The 17,951-nt window shown below is 39.2% G+C and overlaps 2 protein-coding genes across 10 annotated transcripts in view; one reads left to right on the top strand and one right to left on the bottom strand.

Moving 5' to 3' along the window:
* The window catches only part of fam13b (family with sequence similarity 13 member B), a 117,480-nt gene extending 115,367 nt beyond the window's left edge, over nt 1-2,113 (bottom strand). Inside the window, exon 1 of one of the 5 annotated variants that reach the window (XM_062970316.1) lies at nt 1,771-2,113. The gene's annotated coding sequence lies outside the window, so the exon portion shown is untranslated. The remainder of the gene's footprint in view (nt 1-1,770) is intronic. The other 4 variants (XM_062970314.1, XM_062970317.1, XM_008104866.3 and 1 more) reach the window with 4 other exon arrangements.
* Nucleotides 2,114-2,162: 49 nt separating this feature from the next.
* LOC100558923 (thymosin beta-12) lies at nt 2,163-17,329 on the top strand. 5 transcript variants are annotated; one of them, XM_008104872.3, is made up of 4 exons: nt 11,313-13,635; nt 14,481-14,526; nt 15,076-15,183; nt 16,950-17,329. In XM_008104872.3, exons 3-4 carry the CDS (start codon nt 15,084-15,086, stop codon nt 16,985-16,987), a joined length of 138 nt encoding a protein of 45 aa, XP_008103079.1. In that variant the 5' UTR covers nt 11,313-13,635; nt 14,481-14,526; nt 15,076-15,083; the 3' UTR covers nt 16,988-17,329. The 5 variants fall into 5 exon arrangements, with proteins under 5 accessions (XP_008103077.1, XP_008103079.1, XP_062826402.1 ...); XM_008104870.3 differs by lacking the exons at nt 11,313-13,635; nt 14,481-14,526 and adding an exon at nt 2,163-2,312; XM_062970332.1 differs by lacking the exon at nt 14,481-14,526 and having other exon boundaries at nt 11,316-13,635.
* The last annotated feature ends 622 nt before the right edge of the window (nt 17,330-17,951 follow it).

The raw sequence follows: 17,951 nt of genomic DNA, 5'->3' as shown, positions 1-17,951 counted from the left end.
CAATGAGATAGTCAGGTTAATTAGGATTGTTGTTGTTGTGTGTCTTTAAGTCATTTCAGACTTTGGGCAAGCTTAAGTCCAAAATTATTTATTTATTCATTTACTACATTTATTTACTACATTTATATCCCACCCTTCTCACCCCGAAGGGAACTCAGAGCAGCTGTATGTACATACAGTATATTATATTATTAGCATAGCACAATATTAGCATTATATATTACTACATTGAACTATACCACTATACTGTAATATTATATGTAATATATAACATATAATTAATATTATATGGTATTATTATTAGTATTATATTGTATAAAATGATAATATTATTATCAATATCATATGTATATACAATATATTATATTATTAAAACGGATATAAAAATATTATATTATAAATGAGGGCGGGGGCCAGGTAAATGACCTTGGAGGGCCGCATCCGGCCCCCGGGCCTTAGTTTGGGGACCCCTGCCCTAACTGATCGATACATTGTATTCAGCACTTTACCCTTAGCCCTGGCACTATAGTCAGCTTTTTGCACAAGCCCTTCCCCAGCCCTCTCTAATTATGATTACGTCCACTATATCCCTGGTTACTGGTTGTTGAGGTTTGGTTTTGACACATTTTAATGATGTTTTTATACCCTGCTGTTTTTAATTGTTTAATTGGATTGTTATATGTATTATGTTTTTAACTGCATTTTAGTTGATATATTTCATTGTATGCTTTGGGCTTGGTCCCGCATGTAAGCCGCCTCCAGTCTCTTCGGGGAGATGGTAGCGGGGTATGAAAAATAAAGTTGTTGTTATTATTATTATTATTATTATTATAGCATAGCAAAATGTTGTCCCTCATATAAAATGGCCGCAAAATCAATGTTTGCTTTGGGGGATGGTGATTGAATACAATAGACTTCCAGTTAACCGGAACTCAATCAACTGGCAAAAAAAATAAATAAAAAAAACCCTTAAAATTCAAAAAGCTGTTTTCATAATTCAGTAAAACAGTGTGACATGACGATTGTCTTCATTTAGTTTTAAATGCTCCATTTCAATAGCACATCAAGTCAATACAGAGCTCACTGTATGTATTGCATGGGGTCAAATATTAGTTAGGCATATTTTTGTAGTAACTCTCAAGCAACCAGAAGCTACATAGATCTGGCATCTATAAGTCCCCATGGGTGCCGGTTATTTTGCCATCCAGGCAATGGATGGCAAAATCTGTGGATGTGCAAGTACTGTACCACAATATACAATAGTGCAATACAGGCATGGTCAAACTTCGGCTCTCCAGGTGTTTTGGACTTCAATTCCCACAATTCCTAAGAACCTACCGGCTGTTAGGAATGGTGAGAGTTGAAGTCCAAATCACCTGGAGGGCCGAAGTTTGCCCATGCCTGGTGTAGTAAAATGGTGTCCTTTGTATAAAATGGGAAGAGCAAGATTGGCCTGGAAGGGAGGGAGGGTGAATATTGGTGGAATCAGTGAAAACTGAAGGCCGGCTGAAAGGGCGGGTCTTATTTATACACTTGGCGTTGCCCTTGCCCGAAAGACGCCTCCCTGAAGCCCAAGGGCGAGAGACTCCCCATCTCGCCACATCCACTCCAGGCCGTACCTGCCGCCTTCTCCTCCTCCTCCAAGGCAGGGCCCCCCACCCAAGCAGAACTGCGCCTCCCCCGCCCTTTGCCTAGCCCGCGTCCCACCCTGCCTCTCCCCTCTTCTCGCCTCCTCGCCCTGGCGCGCATGCGCAGCGGCGCTCCCCTCACCGTTGCCGAGCGACTCTCCCCTCGGCCCTCAGCTTCAGCAGCAGGTCCCTTCGAGTCTTTCCCTTCGAGCCGGGCCTCGCTCGGCTCTTCAGGGCTGCGAGTCGCGCCGCGGCGACGGCGGAGGGGGACAATTGTGGAGCTGCCGTCCCGACTCGGGCCCCGCCCCTTGAGGCTAGATAAATACAGAGAAGAAGAAGACGACGAGGAGGGGGTGGGGTGGGGAAGTCTCGAGTTCCCGTGGCGCGAGCTTCTCCGCTGACGGACGCTTCTCCAACTGTAGAGGCTGAGAGGGGGGAGGGGAAAAAAGCGGTAGCCTCGGAAAGGAAGTGACGCACGCTTGATTGACTGAGGCCAGCGCGCTTCTTCCCACCCCTTCTCGATGGGAAGTGACGTGAAGCCACAGGGGCGGAGACGGGGAGAGGGAGACGGATGGTGCCTCTGAGGCGTAATAGGAGAGTTGTGGGAAGAGAGCAGGACGGTGGGGCGCATGCGCAGATGTTGGAATGTGCCCAAGCGAAAGAAAGAAAGCAAGCCGGGTTGCTGTGAGTTTTCCGGCCTGTATGGCCATGTTCTAGAACAGGCATGGGCGAACTTGGGCTCTGCAGGTGTTTTGGACTTCAACTCCCACAATTCCTGGCCTCAGGCCCCTTTTCCCCCACTGCCGCTTAAGCTGGAACTATTAATTGCAAGAGAAGGAATGCATGTGCAAAAAAACTTTTTTCTTTAGATGGCAACAGCATTTATTCAATTAACTAGCACTACAGTTGTTTGCAAATACCCAAGATAAAATCGAAACACATTTTTATAAAAACAGACTGTAACAATGAAAAACAAAATACATTATGTTAAGGCCAAAGAATATGTTAAAATACTGAAAGCAGAAATGTTTTATAGTCCCAAATGTCCAAGAAGATTGACATTTTACTGTATTTCAAAGCCCCTTGAGTTTTATTTCATACATATAACATAGGATAGGTGTGGGATTGTTTAGCAACTGAGGTATTTTACCATCGGCAACCAAATATCTAAAGGAAGCCTTGTAGGGCTTTAACGAAGAGTGGGATTATATATGACAAAGATGCATTGTCATAAACTGATGCTATTAAGATAATGGAGGGAAATAACAATAATCATGTATACACACACACACACACACACATATATATATTTGAAATATAGTAACAAAAATGTATGCAAGAAGCATTCTCTCCTGACGTTTCACCCGCATCTATGGCAGGTATCCTCAGAGGTTGTGAGGTTGGAAGCCAGGCAAGTGGGGTTTATAGATCCATGGAAGGTCCAGGGTGGGTAACTCTTGTCTGTTTGAGGCAAGTGTGAATGTTGAAATTGACCACATTGCTTACCATTGAATGGCCTTGCAGCTTCAAAGCCTGGCTGCTTCCTGCCTGGGGAAATCTCTTGTTGGAAGGTATTAGAAAAAAGAACACTTCCAGAGCAAACAATATGGCATGTGAAATATATGTCACTTGGAGGTTTTTTGGCAGTGTTTCTTTCATAATCTGGTTTGCAAGTTAGATTTAGAAAGTTATGATTGTGATTCCTTTTGCTAAACTGTGAACAATTTATTTTCTGATCCTATTTCTACTATCCTCACTTCTTATACTTGCAATATGATGATACAAATCTCATAGATCTGATGTAGTTGAACCAGGCATGGTTAAATATAGATTTCATATTGGAAGGCATACTGTGCATCATATTATCCAATTAGGAATGCATGTCTGGAAAAAAAATGCCCCAGGGAATTTTAACTGTAGCAAATATTGTCTGGCAAAAGGTCTAATCTATACACTTTATCTATTGAATTTGGTGGCAGCTTGTTGGGTTGTTTTTTTTGGGGGGGGGGTTGTTGTTGTTGTTGTTGTTGTTTTTTGGTTGTTGTTTTTTTGCATGACCAGAAAGTACAGGTCTGAATGGGTTCACTTCTTCCTGGGGTTTCTTGGTGGGCAACACAATCCATCTGGATAGGACAATTACCCCTCCCCCCCTTCCTTTTAAATGTAATCTTCCATCTATTATTCTCAGTGGTGTGGCTGTTAGTTTGTATGCTGATGACTGCGGAAGATTTTGTGATCTTAAGAAGCTAAAGCATGAAACTCCACATGCAGTTTCAATTCATGTTTGATAGGAAGATACAATATGTTTAGCAGCTTAATTCCAATAAATATTGTTTCTAATCACCATGCTTGATAATGGATTCTCCCTTTGGTGGATATATATACAGTAGAGTCTCACTTATCCAACATAAACGGGCTGGCAGAACGTTGGATAAACAAATATGTTGGATAACAAGGAGAGATGAAGGAGAAGCCTATTAAACATCAAATTAGGTTATGATTTTACAAATTAAGCACCAAAACATGTTATACAACAAATTTGACAGAAAAAGTAGTTCAATACACAGTAATGTTACGTAGTAATTACTGTATTTACGAATTTAGCACCAAAATATCACGATGTATTGAAAACATTGACTACAAAAATACATTGGATAATCCAGAACATTGGATAAGCAAATGTTGGATAAGTGAGACTACTGTACATATATATATAGAGAGAGAGACATACACCAAAGGGGAAATCCATTATCAGCCATGGTGATTAGAAACAATAATTATTGGAATTAAACTGTTAAGCATATTGTGTGTGAGAGAGACTGCATGTATGCTTGTAAGTTAGGGTTTCAGCAGTATAGTGATTTGGGAAGAAATAGTATGGCTTTGAAGTACCATATATACTTGAGTATAAGCCGACCCGAATATAAGCCGAGGCACCTAATTTTACCACAAAAAAACTGGGAAAACATTGACTCCAGTATAAGCCGAGGGTGGTAAATTTCAGAAATAAAAATAGATATCAATAAAATTACATTAATTGAGGCATTAGTAGGTTAAATGTTTTTGAATATTTATATAAAGCTCAAATTTAAGATAAGACTGTCCAACTCTGATCAAATCATTATTCTCATCTTTAATGTAAATGTGCTTATGTATCCTTTTAATAATAATAGAGTAAAATAATACATGTAATAATAATAATAATTACAGGAAAATAATACATGTAATAATAAATAGAGTAAAATAATAAATGCAATAATAATAATAATAAAAAATAGAGTAAAATAAATATAGTAGCAACAATAATAGAGAAAAATAATAAATGTAATAATACTAATAATAATAGAGAAAAATAATAAATGTACCATATATTCTCGAGTATAAGCCGACCCAAATATAAGCCAACTAGGACCCTCATCTGAGTATAAGCCGAGGGGGGCTTTTTCAGTCTTTAAAAAAGGGCTGAAAAACTAGGCTTATACTCAAGTATATACAATATATGTCTACCAAGGGTGTTTTATAACATGGTTAAAACAAAATAACAGCTAAAAACATAGGCAAACAAGCTATGTTATTAGCACTATCGATTTTCAAAAAATAACTACAGTACATTTGAAAGCATAACAATAACAATTTGAAATGTACTCATTTGGCTATTGATAATGGTAGCAAAGTTGCTACCCTGTTTCCCCTAAAATAAGACATCCCCAGAAAATAAGACCTAGTAGAGGTTTTGCTGAATTGCTAAATATAAGGCCTCCCCCGAAAGTAAGACCTAGCAAAGTTTTTGTTTGGAAGCACCAAACAGAACACCAGAACATGCAAATTGGTAAATGTACAACATAAGAGTGTTGTACATGGAAATATTGGTAGTAACAAGAAATTCTTGATAGGATTCACAGTTTGCCTGGTTATGCTGGTTTGTGATGACAACTACTGTACAGTATATAATCAATGTTCATTTTTTGTTCAACAATAAACGTGAATTCTTCTTCATGGAAAAATAAGACATCCCCTGAAAATAAGACCTAGCACATCTTTGGGAGCAAAAATTAATATAAGACACTGTCTTATTTTCGGGGAAACACGGTAGTTGTCCTATGGGCACAAGTGAGTTGAGGATGTAAGATATGATCATGTGCTAATTTTTCAGATTCCTTTTTGGGATTATGGACTGTTGAAATTAAAGGATTAGCTTGCAAGACTGAGGTGATTGATGGAATTCAGTCTAAAAACACAAAACCTTGTTTCGTGGGAACATGGCTTGGCCTTTGTGTGAAATTAATTTGCTACTTTATCTGTAAAAAAAGAGAGACCTACTGTATAACATTCTTTTTGATATCTTTTTGCTTTTCTCCTGTGCAGAAGTTCAAAGCTGCCCTGAGAGAGATATTGTTAAGAGGTGGCAGAACCATCAGGAATTGGATGGTACAGTACTTGATGTACTGTACTTTTTTCCTTTTGTTCTATCTTGCAGAAGTTTCAATTTTGTTCAGCAAAAAAGCCAGATTGTAACAGCAAAGCTGTTTTTCGGGTACTAACAAAACACTGTAAAGCACATAATAACTTTTCTGGCACCACAGATGGGGGTGGCTCCTTGTGATACCTCTGTGATATGAGCAAATAGATCAAATACTTTGGGGATTCTTATAATACAAAGATGAACCGTGTCGCTTTACACTGCTTATTTGCTGATAGATTCTTTCCTTCTGTGGTTTTGGAGTTCTCTGTGATTGTGGCTTGTCGAATTTAATGTAATCTGTCATTTTGGTTTTGGCAGATCTGTAATTTAATTGTTGAATTTCTGAAAGCTATTCAGACATTAGAAATGCAGGCTCAACTAGAAAGGAGGAAGTTAGCTGCATAACTTACACCTTGGAATAGTTACCCATTCCTGATTCTAAATATAAAATAATTATATCAGTTCGATATCATCAAATCAAACTCCTATAGCTACTGTCTGGCAAGATATATGGATATTTATATATCCAATCTGCATCATTTCCACTTGTAATTAATCGTGCACGTTCTGCCAATTTCTGTATTTTTCTGCAACTTTTAAAAATGAAGAATTCACATCTATGTACATGGCTTTCCTTAAGAAAAGGTTATACAAAATTCACTTACTTATACAATCTCTCTCCCTGCCCCCCATGCACACAGGAACATCTTTAGAGTTTAGGGGCATGGAACCCACTCAAAAGTGGTAAATCCGCAAATATTGTAAGCCTCCCTCCAAAAGCATGCATGCTACAGGCTTTTATCCCACCAACAGTCCTCAGCCGTCACTCTTTCCCACCTCGAATACTCAGCCCAATTTTAAAGCCCTTTCCCAGTGATCCACTGAACAAATAAACAACCATAAAGGTTACCTTCTCATGGGGTTTTCTCAGCAAGATATGTTCAGAGGGGAGTTGGTTTTGCCTTTTTCTGAGTCTAAGAGAGAGTGTCTTGCCCAAGGCTGCCCAGTGAGCTTCCAGGGCTGATCATGGAGGGATTCAAGCCCTGGTCTCCAGAGTCATCGCCCAATGCTCAAACCACTACACCATGCTGGGTCACAGGCTGGAGTGGCTGTGTCAGATTTGGAACATGTGAAGTAGACTAAATTGTGAGGTGAACTGAATATGAGAGTTGTCTGGCATAATACAAGTTTGAGAATTTTACACTAACAAGTGTGTATGTTAAAATGACTGGGGACCCAGATGGTTATTTTTTTAATGAACCTTTATTTATGCCATTCTCAGAGTCCCATATTAGCTGAGGAGTAAGGGCCCCTGGTGGTGGCGCAGTGTGTTAAAGCGCTGAGCTGTTGAACTTGCAGACCGAAAGGTCCCAGGTTCAAATCCCAGGAGCGGAATGAGCACCCACTGTTAGCCCCAGCTCCTTCCAACCTAGCAGTTTGAAAACGTGCAAATGTGAGTAGATTAATAGGTACCGCTCCGGCGGGAAGGTAACGGCGCTCCATGCAGTCATGCCGGCCACATGACCTTGGAGGTATCTACGGACAACGCCGGCTCTTCGGCTTAGAAATGGAGATGAGCACCAACCCCCAGAGTCGGTCACGACTGGACTTAACGTCAGGGGAAAACCTTTACCTTACCTAAGGTAAAAGCATTCATAATAAACAAAAAGGCCAAAGTAGGTAAGATGTCACCTGCAAGATTTCTCGACATGCAAGATTTATACATTGTTCCCATTCTTTTGTTTCTCAATAGTTTGGTATAATAGATTCCTTGGCCATGTCATAGTCTGGGATTATTTTATTTTCTTGGACAGCTGTTCTTTTTTGGACAACATGAAGTTCTCAGCCACTGGGATTCTAAAGCAAACAAAACCACAATGGGACTAACCACATCCTTCCTTTGTTTACTGTAGGATATAATACTGGTGCACCCATTTTAAGTCAGGCTGGATGGACAGAGGGTGAGGTGGACTTTGATTTGACTTAAGGATGACTGCCAGAGACAAGCAGCCATCTGCACTGGGGCTTCCGCCTCAAGACAAAGGGCCTATAGTTTTAACTCAAGCAAATCCAGATTGGTAGTGGCAAGAAGAGGAACTGGGGGACAAAGGTCAGAAACATGGAGCAACATGACCCACATGCTGCCTCTTCTACACACCCACGACTCATTGTCTTTTTGTGTGGGAACCTGTTTCTCTTCCCAAGATGAAATATTTTTGCTGGCAACAACACAGAACAAAAGACACAAGAAGGAATAAGATCCTTTTCTATGAAGATGATCTTGTTCTATTTTTCTAGTCTGATAGAAATCTTCTTGAGCAAATTTGCAATAAACCTAGGCATGAAAGGAACCTGGTTATATCTAGAGGGTACTGAGACCTTGTTTTTCCTCTATGAATTAAAAATGCAGGCATTTATTGACGAATCCTATTTTTCTTGAATTAAACTTTTCTTTTGAAAGCTATAATTCAGGGTTTCAACTCTTTCAAACAGAAAATGCACCACATTTTTTAGAATACAAAATTGCTTTTTCTGTTGAGTGATTGTGTTATTCCAAGACAATCTAATGTGATTTTAAAATCACTTGTATCAGCTTATTGACTCAACTGCAATTGTTCTGATCTGCCAGAGTGTCTGGTCTGCTGCATACTCATTGCTTGCTTTGGAGAACTTTGTCCCTTACTTCCCACCCCCAGAAACCCTAGCAATATGATAAATGTAATTGTAATATTTTATGATATTAGTAATGAAATTATCACACCATCATTTAAGTCTTAGAATAACTTGGCAAACACTGTACAGGGTGGTGGTTGTTTTAAAGAGGACTGAGCTCAATATTGTACAGAACCTCATACTTCCATTCTAATCAAGAGTACAGCTCTTGAACTTAGCAAATCAAAATAAAACTAAACTGATTTGAAAATCTAGTTTGTTTTTTCACGTTGCATTTCAAAACATTTTTTGCACTATTTTCTGTAAGCTGGCATTTTTCTCTTTTCAGCTTACACAAACCTTTTCCTCATAATTACCATCACAATAATAATAATAATAATAATACACTTTATTTATATTCCGCTCTATCTTCCCAAGGGGACTCAGAGCGGATGACAACATATACAGATAGGCAAACACTCAGTGCCTTAAAACAGTGTAATAACAATGACATACAGATACACAGAACAAAGGTAAAGGCTTCCCCTGTCATCTCCAGCTTTCTGGAGGTGGTGTTCAACTCTGACCATGGGGAGGTTCTCTTTTTCTATTTCCAAGCTGAGGAGCCTGTTGTCCATAGACATTTCTTGGTTGTGCTGCCGGCATGGTTGCATGGGCACCTTTATTACCTTCCCACCAACGCAGTACCTATTGAACTACTCACATTTGCATGTTTTCAAACTGCTACATAGATTGGCAGGAGCTAGGGCTGACAGTGGGAGTTCACCCCAACCTGCAGCTTGGAATTGCCAACCTTTAGGTCAGCAGATACAACAGTTTAGCCCATTGCGCCACTGTGGCCCCATAATAATAACTATGTAAGGCCTAGATGTGATCGTAAAAGCTGGTATTCTGTGCTGTGTCACCTTTAAACCCATATGTGACATTGAAAATATTTCAGACTATATAGCTTTTTGATTGAGGTAGGTGCAGTAGGGATATCCAATAATAAGTAACCTTTATGTAAACTCTGTAGGAATACAGTTGGCAGACTCACTTTAATTGTGCCAAAGCACTTCTAGTTGCTGCTAAAACCTAGCCCTCCAGGTTCAGAGCAGAATCCAGGTGTACCCCTAAACTGCAGACCTGCTGAACCCCAGTTTCCAGATCTTTATTTCAACTGACTAGGAGTACCTCTATCTTGTTTAGATTAAGCGCCTTTTTGCTTGCCCTCATCCAGTCTATTACAGCTGCCAGGCACTGATTTAGCACAAGACAACTTCCTTGAAATTAGATAGAAAAGAGTACCCCCAAACTCCTAACAACCTCTCTCAGCAGTTTGATGTAGATGTTAAAATGCATGGGGGGTGGGAGTGAACCCTTAGGGTCTCCACAGACCAATGACCAAGGAGTCAAATAGGACACACACACCCCCAGCACCACCTTATGAACTGCCTCTCGAGAAAAGAACAAAGCTACTGAAAAACAGTACCTCTACGCCTCACCTGAGAAAGGTAACTCAGAAGGATCCCATAGTCGATGGTATTGAAAGCCATTGAAAGGTCCAGCAGAATAAGAAGGGACACACTTCCCCTGTCCAGTTCCCTGCATAGATCATCCACTAAGGCAACCCAAGCTGTCGTCCCATAATCAGTCTGAAACCAAACTAAAATAGATCTAGATAATTTGTGTTATCCATGAACACTTGGAGTTAGGAAGCCACCACACACTCTAGCATCTTGCCTAGAAACAGAAGATTTGAGACTATTCTATAGTTGTCACACACAGCAGGGTTCAGGGAATGCTTCTTTAGAAGAGGCCTTACCACAGCCACCTTGAGATGCTAGAATCCTGCCTTGATGCAAAGAGGCATTCATCACTTCCCTGTCCCCCTCTGGCCTGTTTAATGCAGCAGTGGTCTAAAACACCTCTCCAAGGATCCTGTCCACATCCTCAGGCTGCACAAATTGAAAAACATTCATCAACACTGGACAATCAGGAGCCAAGGTTATATCCACCTGCACTATAATTATCAGCTTCCATAGCAGTGGTATGTCTATTATGGCACAGCCAGTCCAAAACACCCATTTCACAGAAGGTAAGATGGGAAAATAAAACAAAACAACCAAGTAATTCTTCTAAGAATCAAAACAAGAGTTTTGAAATCTTAACCCCAATCACAGGCCCACTTTCAAAACCCAGCAGGAAAACACCATAATACACTTCCCCAGCACACCCTCCCACCACATGGCAAGTATGGGAGAAACACTACAAAGCTAAAGTTTGTGGTGCACCTTTCTGCAAAATAGTCCCTCTTCCCTAATCAGTTTGAATATATGCGATTATCTAGCAATATTGGTGATGCTTGGTTGTAATCTTTCTTTCAGTCAATTCTTAATACTTTTTAAAATCTGTGACATTTGGGGATGTAGCATTCCACCTTGAACAGCTTTTTTTTCTTTCCTCTTTTAAGCACATTATAAATACTGTACTTCTTTTTCAGAAGATTTTTTATTAATCTATGTTAATATCTCCACCTTTTCTTAAATGGTTCTGTGTAATAAATCAGATGCTGTAGTTATGTAAAAATCACATAACTAGGGCCCACTTTGGTACTGTTGAAATATTATGGTTTTAGCAAACCCTAATAGAAACGATACAGCCAGCGTTCTACCTCAAGCTACTTTACATCTTCCCTCATGAAGGGCTATGGAGATTTCAAAAGCTTTCCAAGTTTTCGCATCCTTTGTTGGTCTAAAAAAATCCTTTACATCATTCTAGATTTTGGAAGGATATAGATAATACAAACCCCCTGCAAGAAATTATATGCACCTTTCTGTCAGACTAAGAACTAAATAAATAGGGACACACTAGGGGACGGCTAATAAAGAGTAGGGTGTTGTATGTTAGATACCTCCCATCCAGTCCAGTCAAAAACACTTGGAAGAAGGATGAAATCCTCCTCCTCCCACCCTTTTCTGGAAAGTTAGTAACATAAGTTTTAAAACTCTTCCCTTTGCCTTGGAAATGTGTACTGAAAGAACAAAATGTTGACATGAAAGCTTGTTTTTCCTTAAACCTTTGTAACTTTGGGATTGCAGCAAGGGATAGAATTATAGGGTAATCTCCTCCCTGCCCTTCCTCTTCCACCACCTAGTAAAGAGGTGGGAAGTATTTATTTTTGAATGTATTAGGGTCCCCTTTTTCGCAGTGTGCTCAAGATTATGCACATAGGTTTCTTTTCCACTTTATCAGCACAGCATCCCTGTGAGAGCCAGGCACTCCAGCTGACCTCTTAAAGAGTGGGAAATGCATAATCTCACTTGTTAACACAGAAGCACCCTTGAAGAAAGGTGGGGATGTGATGTCACAGCAAAATAATATAGAAAATAATAACAAATGAGACATTACAGATGTCATCTGTGCTTATAGTTTCACCCCCTAGAACAGATATTTCCATAAATTTAATTTGATTAAATTCTGGTAGTTTCTTCTGTTATTTGCCAAAAGTGCTATCAATAGCAGGCATGGGCAAACTTCTGCCCTGGGGGGCTACACCTCCCAGAAATCCCAGTTGTAAGGGACTGTGAGAGTCTAATTCCAAAATACCTGAAGGGCCGCTTTATGGGAATTTGTCTTTGAGAAGGAGTGAGAGGATAGAGTGTTCCAAAAGGAAGAAAAAATGTCTCAAACCTGATCCACACATCCAGCAGAATTTTTAGATGTAGCATAGAGTACTCCACATCAACTTCTATGATGGATACTATTTCTGGATGGTTACTGGCATAAATGCTTGTTGGAAAACATAACCTAATACAGATTAATAAAATTGTTATAGCCAGACTATAAGTAACCTGTCAGCAAAAATTATTTTAAAATGTAAGAGAACAGTCGCATTCCCTCATTAGTAGTTTGAAGTGATACAGTCTATTCTGTTGTCTCAGGACTTTGCCCTCTCGTTCTGATGACATTTAGCAGAGACCTTACATTAGAAAAGGGGAGCAGGGGGTGGTAGAATGAGTCTTTACCTTAATAGACCAACCTTTGTGGGAAGGAAGATCTGTGTCATACATTCAAAAGATATTTCCACAGAAGCCCCTTTTTCCCTTTTGGAGAGAGGGTATAGAAAGGAAAAGCAATCTGCTCTCAGACATTGAAATGTATGCCGTTGTCACCAAGTCAAGCTACAGAGTTGACTTTAGCCATCCAGTAACAAAGGTGAGTCTAGGAATATTCTCAAGCTATGCCCCTGTTCGTTTAGGAGAGTGCCTCCTCATCCAGATAGGTTGCTTGCCCAATCCTTGACTTGGGAGCCACCAAACCTCAGAAAATCTGAGTGAATATGGACTTTCTCATTTGACACCTTCTCCTTGAAATGCCTGGCAAATAGGTCATCAGGCTACTATGATTTGTTTGAGTCTGAGCTCAACAGGATCATCACAACTCAGATTAACACTGCTGGGTGACATTTTGAGAATACAATATTGGAGGCCTTTTGTTTTTTGTTTTTTGCTAACTTTATGTCTGCCTGCTAGGCGTGATGAAGGGTTTATTAATCTTTGCTTTTTCTGTAATCTACTCAATCTCAGGTCTAGCCATCCTCAAATCTGCCTCATTGCCTGTAGTTCTTTTGTCAACCAAGATGAATGATGAGCTCCTCAGCATTGGGTTGGGTATTTAAGAGTTGGTGGCTATATTGCTCTCAAGCTTTTCAGAGGACAACACATACCGGGTAGCAACCAGACTCCTTTGTGTAAGAAAATGGATCCCATTGTTGAGTAGATAGTGCAACTATCCCTAGTGTCAGTGAGGACTATAAAGCCACCCCTGCTGCAGCTGTGAACCAGAAAAGTGGTGTGGAAGAGAAGGACAGAGTATCCTCATTTTGGCCAGGTAAGCTTAAACCCCCTCCTCCAATGATCAGGCAGGCAAGAAAGATAATTCCTGTAGTCAATGTTGACTTATAATCATTTTATGCTCAGTAATTTCTTTTAAAAAATTAACTCACTTCAGCAATATTAAATAAACAGATATCAAAAGAGGCCTAAAAAGCAGCATTGTATGCCTTCCCTTCCACCAGGCATACAATGTTTTGATATCCCAACCTACTGCCACCCTGTGCAAGTTTGAGTTAGACCAAAGATTTCTAGTTCTGATTAGTGCCTAGATTAGTTTTTGTCTCTCACATGTTAGAGAGCTTGGGATCACATACCTTATGTGGAAACCCTTATCTTGGCCTGAAATGTCTTCCTCAAAACATGTCAACATTATTTTTTTATAAGATGGACATTACAAATGAGTGGGGAGAGACAAATTCAAGATAGAGTTTTGCTTTCTTTTCCTGCTGTTCATTGTGCAGGTGGGCATTCCTCCTAGGTCCCCACCCCCAGCTATGCCTGCTGCGTGAAATAATAAGTTGTCATTTGCTGAAGTACACTTGCTGCAAGCTTATCAATATTAATTGAGGTGGGCTGAGAGTGGGGGAGGGATTCGCATGCCCTTTTCAAGCCCATGCTGGCTCAGACCGTCAAAAGGCAGCGGAGGAGAGAGAAGCAGGACAGGTAACTGCATGTGGCTTTAGTATCATTTCTGCCATCACAATGTGAAAAGCAGTAGAGTCATGTAGTCATGTAGCTTGTCATAATAGCCTTTAAAGGGCACATTTTGCTTGTAAAGTCTGTGTCAGATTAATTCCTGGTTACAACACCACTCCCATAGGATGTATTTATGTTCCACAGCTTTTGGAAGAAATCACCAGCAGTTAGCACAAAGCCCCTGAAAAAGGTATTGTGTTTAATGCTGGAATGTTTATGTAATGAAAAATCATTCTGGGTGAAGCGTGGTGCTGAGCACAGGGAAGGGTGAGGGGAACAAAGCCATCCACGCATCTGTCATTCTTTTGTTACCCACAATTGTTCAGTGTAGCTAATCCAGGCATTTACTTTGTGATTTTGATGTCTAAAGGAAACTGGGAGGTTTTAATCTTACTGCAAACAATGGGGGTATGAGTTGCCCTTCACTGTCCAAAGAGATTCTAGAAATAATCAAAAACCAAGTTGTTGTGTGCTATCGTTTTGCTTTTCATTTCATTTAAAAATATTTCTTTGTTTCACAACTCTGATTCTTTTATTTGAGCATAAGATTTTCCTTTGCTCTGCTGTGTTTTGCTGTTTAAAGATATAACAAATTCATAATCTTTTGTGATGTAATAGCTTTATGATATGTTATACTTCACAAAAGATGTGATCTAGAGATATGTTAATGCCCTGCTTGTAGGTTGTAAAATGGCACTACCTAACAAAGCCAAGGGTGTGTTTCTCTTCCCTTTGTCAGGATCCATCATGTCTGACAAACCGGATTTTGCTGAAATTGAAACATTTGATAAGACCAAGCTGAAAAAAACCGAAACCAGAGAAAAAAATCCATTGCCTACTAAAGAAAGTAAGTTGTGATCTACCTGCATATACAATTAATATCTAGTTCAGTATACAGAATTTATAAATACCTAATAGTCATGCTTTGTCCAGACAAATGAATAATAGCATCACAATTTTAATGGTGCTTTTAAAATAATGATTCATATGGCTTTATTATATCTATGCATAAAGTTGTAACTTGTGTTTAATATGCAAATAGCAAATGACAATTTGTTCTCACTGAATATGCTGTTTGCAAGAGAGACAACATAACTGGCATTTTGAACAATACATTTTTATTGTCTGGAAGCATGTGATCAGATATCTGAACTTGAAATCTAAGATTGTCTTCAATAAATACCAGAGGGTAGCCATGTTAGATTGTGCATGCATCATGCATGCACAAACACAATATCCAAAAAGAATTTTGTGACACCTTGCAGACTGATGTCTTATGGTTTTAATAGTTATATGCTGAAATCCAATCAGTTAAACTTTAATGGGCTACAATACTGATGGGTTTTAAAAATACCAGTAGTGAACACAAAATATTGTATTCCATAGAAAATAATTCTCTCCCTATCATTAAAAAAATGCTTAGTGTTGCCCTCTGCTGGACCGCCTTTATCATTGCTACAGCATTTAATGCTATGGCATTGAATGAACTAGGATGCTACCTACAGATATTTCTGCAAATATCAGGTGCCAGGGGGCTTTTGTGAAGGAGTAGCACAGCTACTGTATAAATCAAGTGTATAAATCATATTCATAGTCTCCCTATTTCACAGAAAAAAGTAAATACAGTTATTTAATTTTATTTTGCAAAGGTTTTATAACCAGGGCTCCTTGAGCTGCTCACATAACTTCTAGATTATAGTTAGTGTGCTTTTAAAGCTGTTTGCTTAAAGTAGAATCCATCTAATATAAATTACCCACTCTTCTGCATGGATCCTTGAACTCCAAACTGTTGTACAGTATTTGGCAAAATGAGAGCCACTATTACACATTGCTGAGGGTGCTGGCCAAGGTCTTGGGAAACCTAGTTTGCACTCAGCCTTGAAATCCACTCAGCCCATCACACTATTTCAGCTTCAACTGCCTCACAGTGTTGTTGTAGGGATAAATCTATAGATATGGAAAGCCATGTAAACTTCTCAAGGGCAGGTGGGTGGGACATGAACGCAACAAATATGTATGCTTATTTTTTTAGGACAGGCTTGTGTTAGGTCTAATCCAGACATGAAACAAGAATATGCTAAAGGCAGAGAAGACTATTTTCCACATCCGAATTCCTCAGTACAGCCAAGAATACATGTATATTAATAAAATAGAATAACTTGATCGTCATTGTACATTGTACAACGAAATTAAATGCTATCCCCGATACACATTATATAGGTAGAATTACAAAAACAAAACACCCATCCTTCGACATCCTTCTACGTATGGTCATAGAGCATTAGTTCTCAACCTGTGGGTCCCCATGTGTTTTGGCCTATAACTCCCAGAAATCCCAGCCAGTTTATCAGCTGTTAAGATTTCTGGGAGTTGGAAGGCCAAAACATCTGGGGACTCCCAAGTTGAGAACCACTGTCATAGAGAGAGAAAGACTATATGAACTTGGCTGTATCAGAGTGAGAAGTCATAGCCATCTCTCTACTTATGGCTGCTGGGGAAAGGTCAACTAGACTCCCAGCAAATAAATGCATTTATCTGCTCAAGACATGTATGTAAAAGTGCTGAATTGATGACAAGTGTTTGCAAATGATGTTTCTGTTGTTTTCTTGGCAGCCATTGAACAGGAAAAGCAGAGCAAAATCACCCCCTGAAGGTGGATCTGAAGATGTAGATGGCATTTCCTGTTGTGCGGTTTTAAGTTCCACATTTTTTAAAACTTTGCTATGAATTGCCTTGGCTCACCCATTTTAAAAATAGCACTTTTCTTTCTTGGCGCAGCAGGAATGTTTTCTTAAGAAGCAATGCTCTGAAACTAATCAAATCTACCTTTTGCCATTCCCCAAAGGGACTACACAACCTGTGTCCAATAAACATGTGACAAGTTTGCCAAAAAATTACACTTTTGTTGTATGTCAGCAGGGAATGTTATTTTCATATACTGTAGTGTCTAATTTACAACCTCACAATAAACAGTTTTGTATGTGGCAATTTAATTTGAAAATATTTACCATTCATATCACAGTTAAATATGGTCTGACTTTGAAAAGGAACAGTCACATGACAAAAAAGTTTAATCTTTGACACTTGACAGGGAAATGTAACTTGTGATGGTAAGTGACTGTAGAGTATAATGATAAAACATGGAGTAAGGTTTGTGTGTAGAATAACTCAAAGGAATTGTCACTGTTAGGATGTTTTCTTCTCATTTTCCTAAGGTAAAAGTGTTGTGTGCATTCACATTGAACTATGATTTGAAGATAAGTTTCATAAAGTTCATCAAGACATCATTAATATGCTTCAATATTAATGTGTCCAAATAGGAATGTGTTCACTTCATTATGGGAAAATGAAAGGGAAGTATTGCCATATAGTAACTTTATCACCTGATAAGTTTTATTCTTTCTCCCTAGGCAAGGAATACAAATCCATTTCTGATACTTTCTCATGTACCTTCAGTTCACTCTGAGCTTTGAAAAGTTAAATTTTGGGAATTATAGCTCCCATAATTTCCCAGCCAATATAGCCAGTAGAATTCTAGAACTTACAAAAAAATAAATAAAGTCTGGTGTATCCAGAAACACAACATGCAGAATGATCCACTGATAACTGAACAGT

Source organism: Anolis carolinensis, chromosome 2 (genome assembly GCF_035594765.1).
Source record: "Anolis carolinensis isolate JA03-04 chromosome 2, rAnoCar3.1.pri, whole genome shotgun sequence".
Lineage (NCBI taxonomy): Eukaryota > Metazoa > Chordata > Lepidosauria > Squamata > Dactyloidae > Anolis > Anolis carolinensis.
Note: the sequence above shows the minus strand (reverse complement) of the source record. Positions and strands in the feature narration are given on the sequence as shown.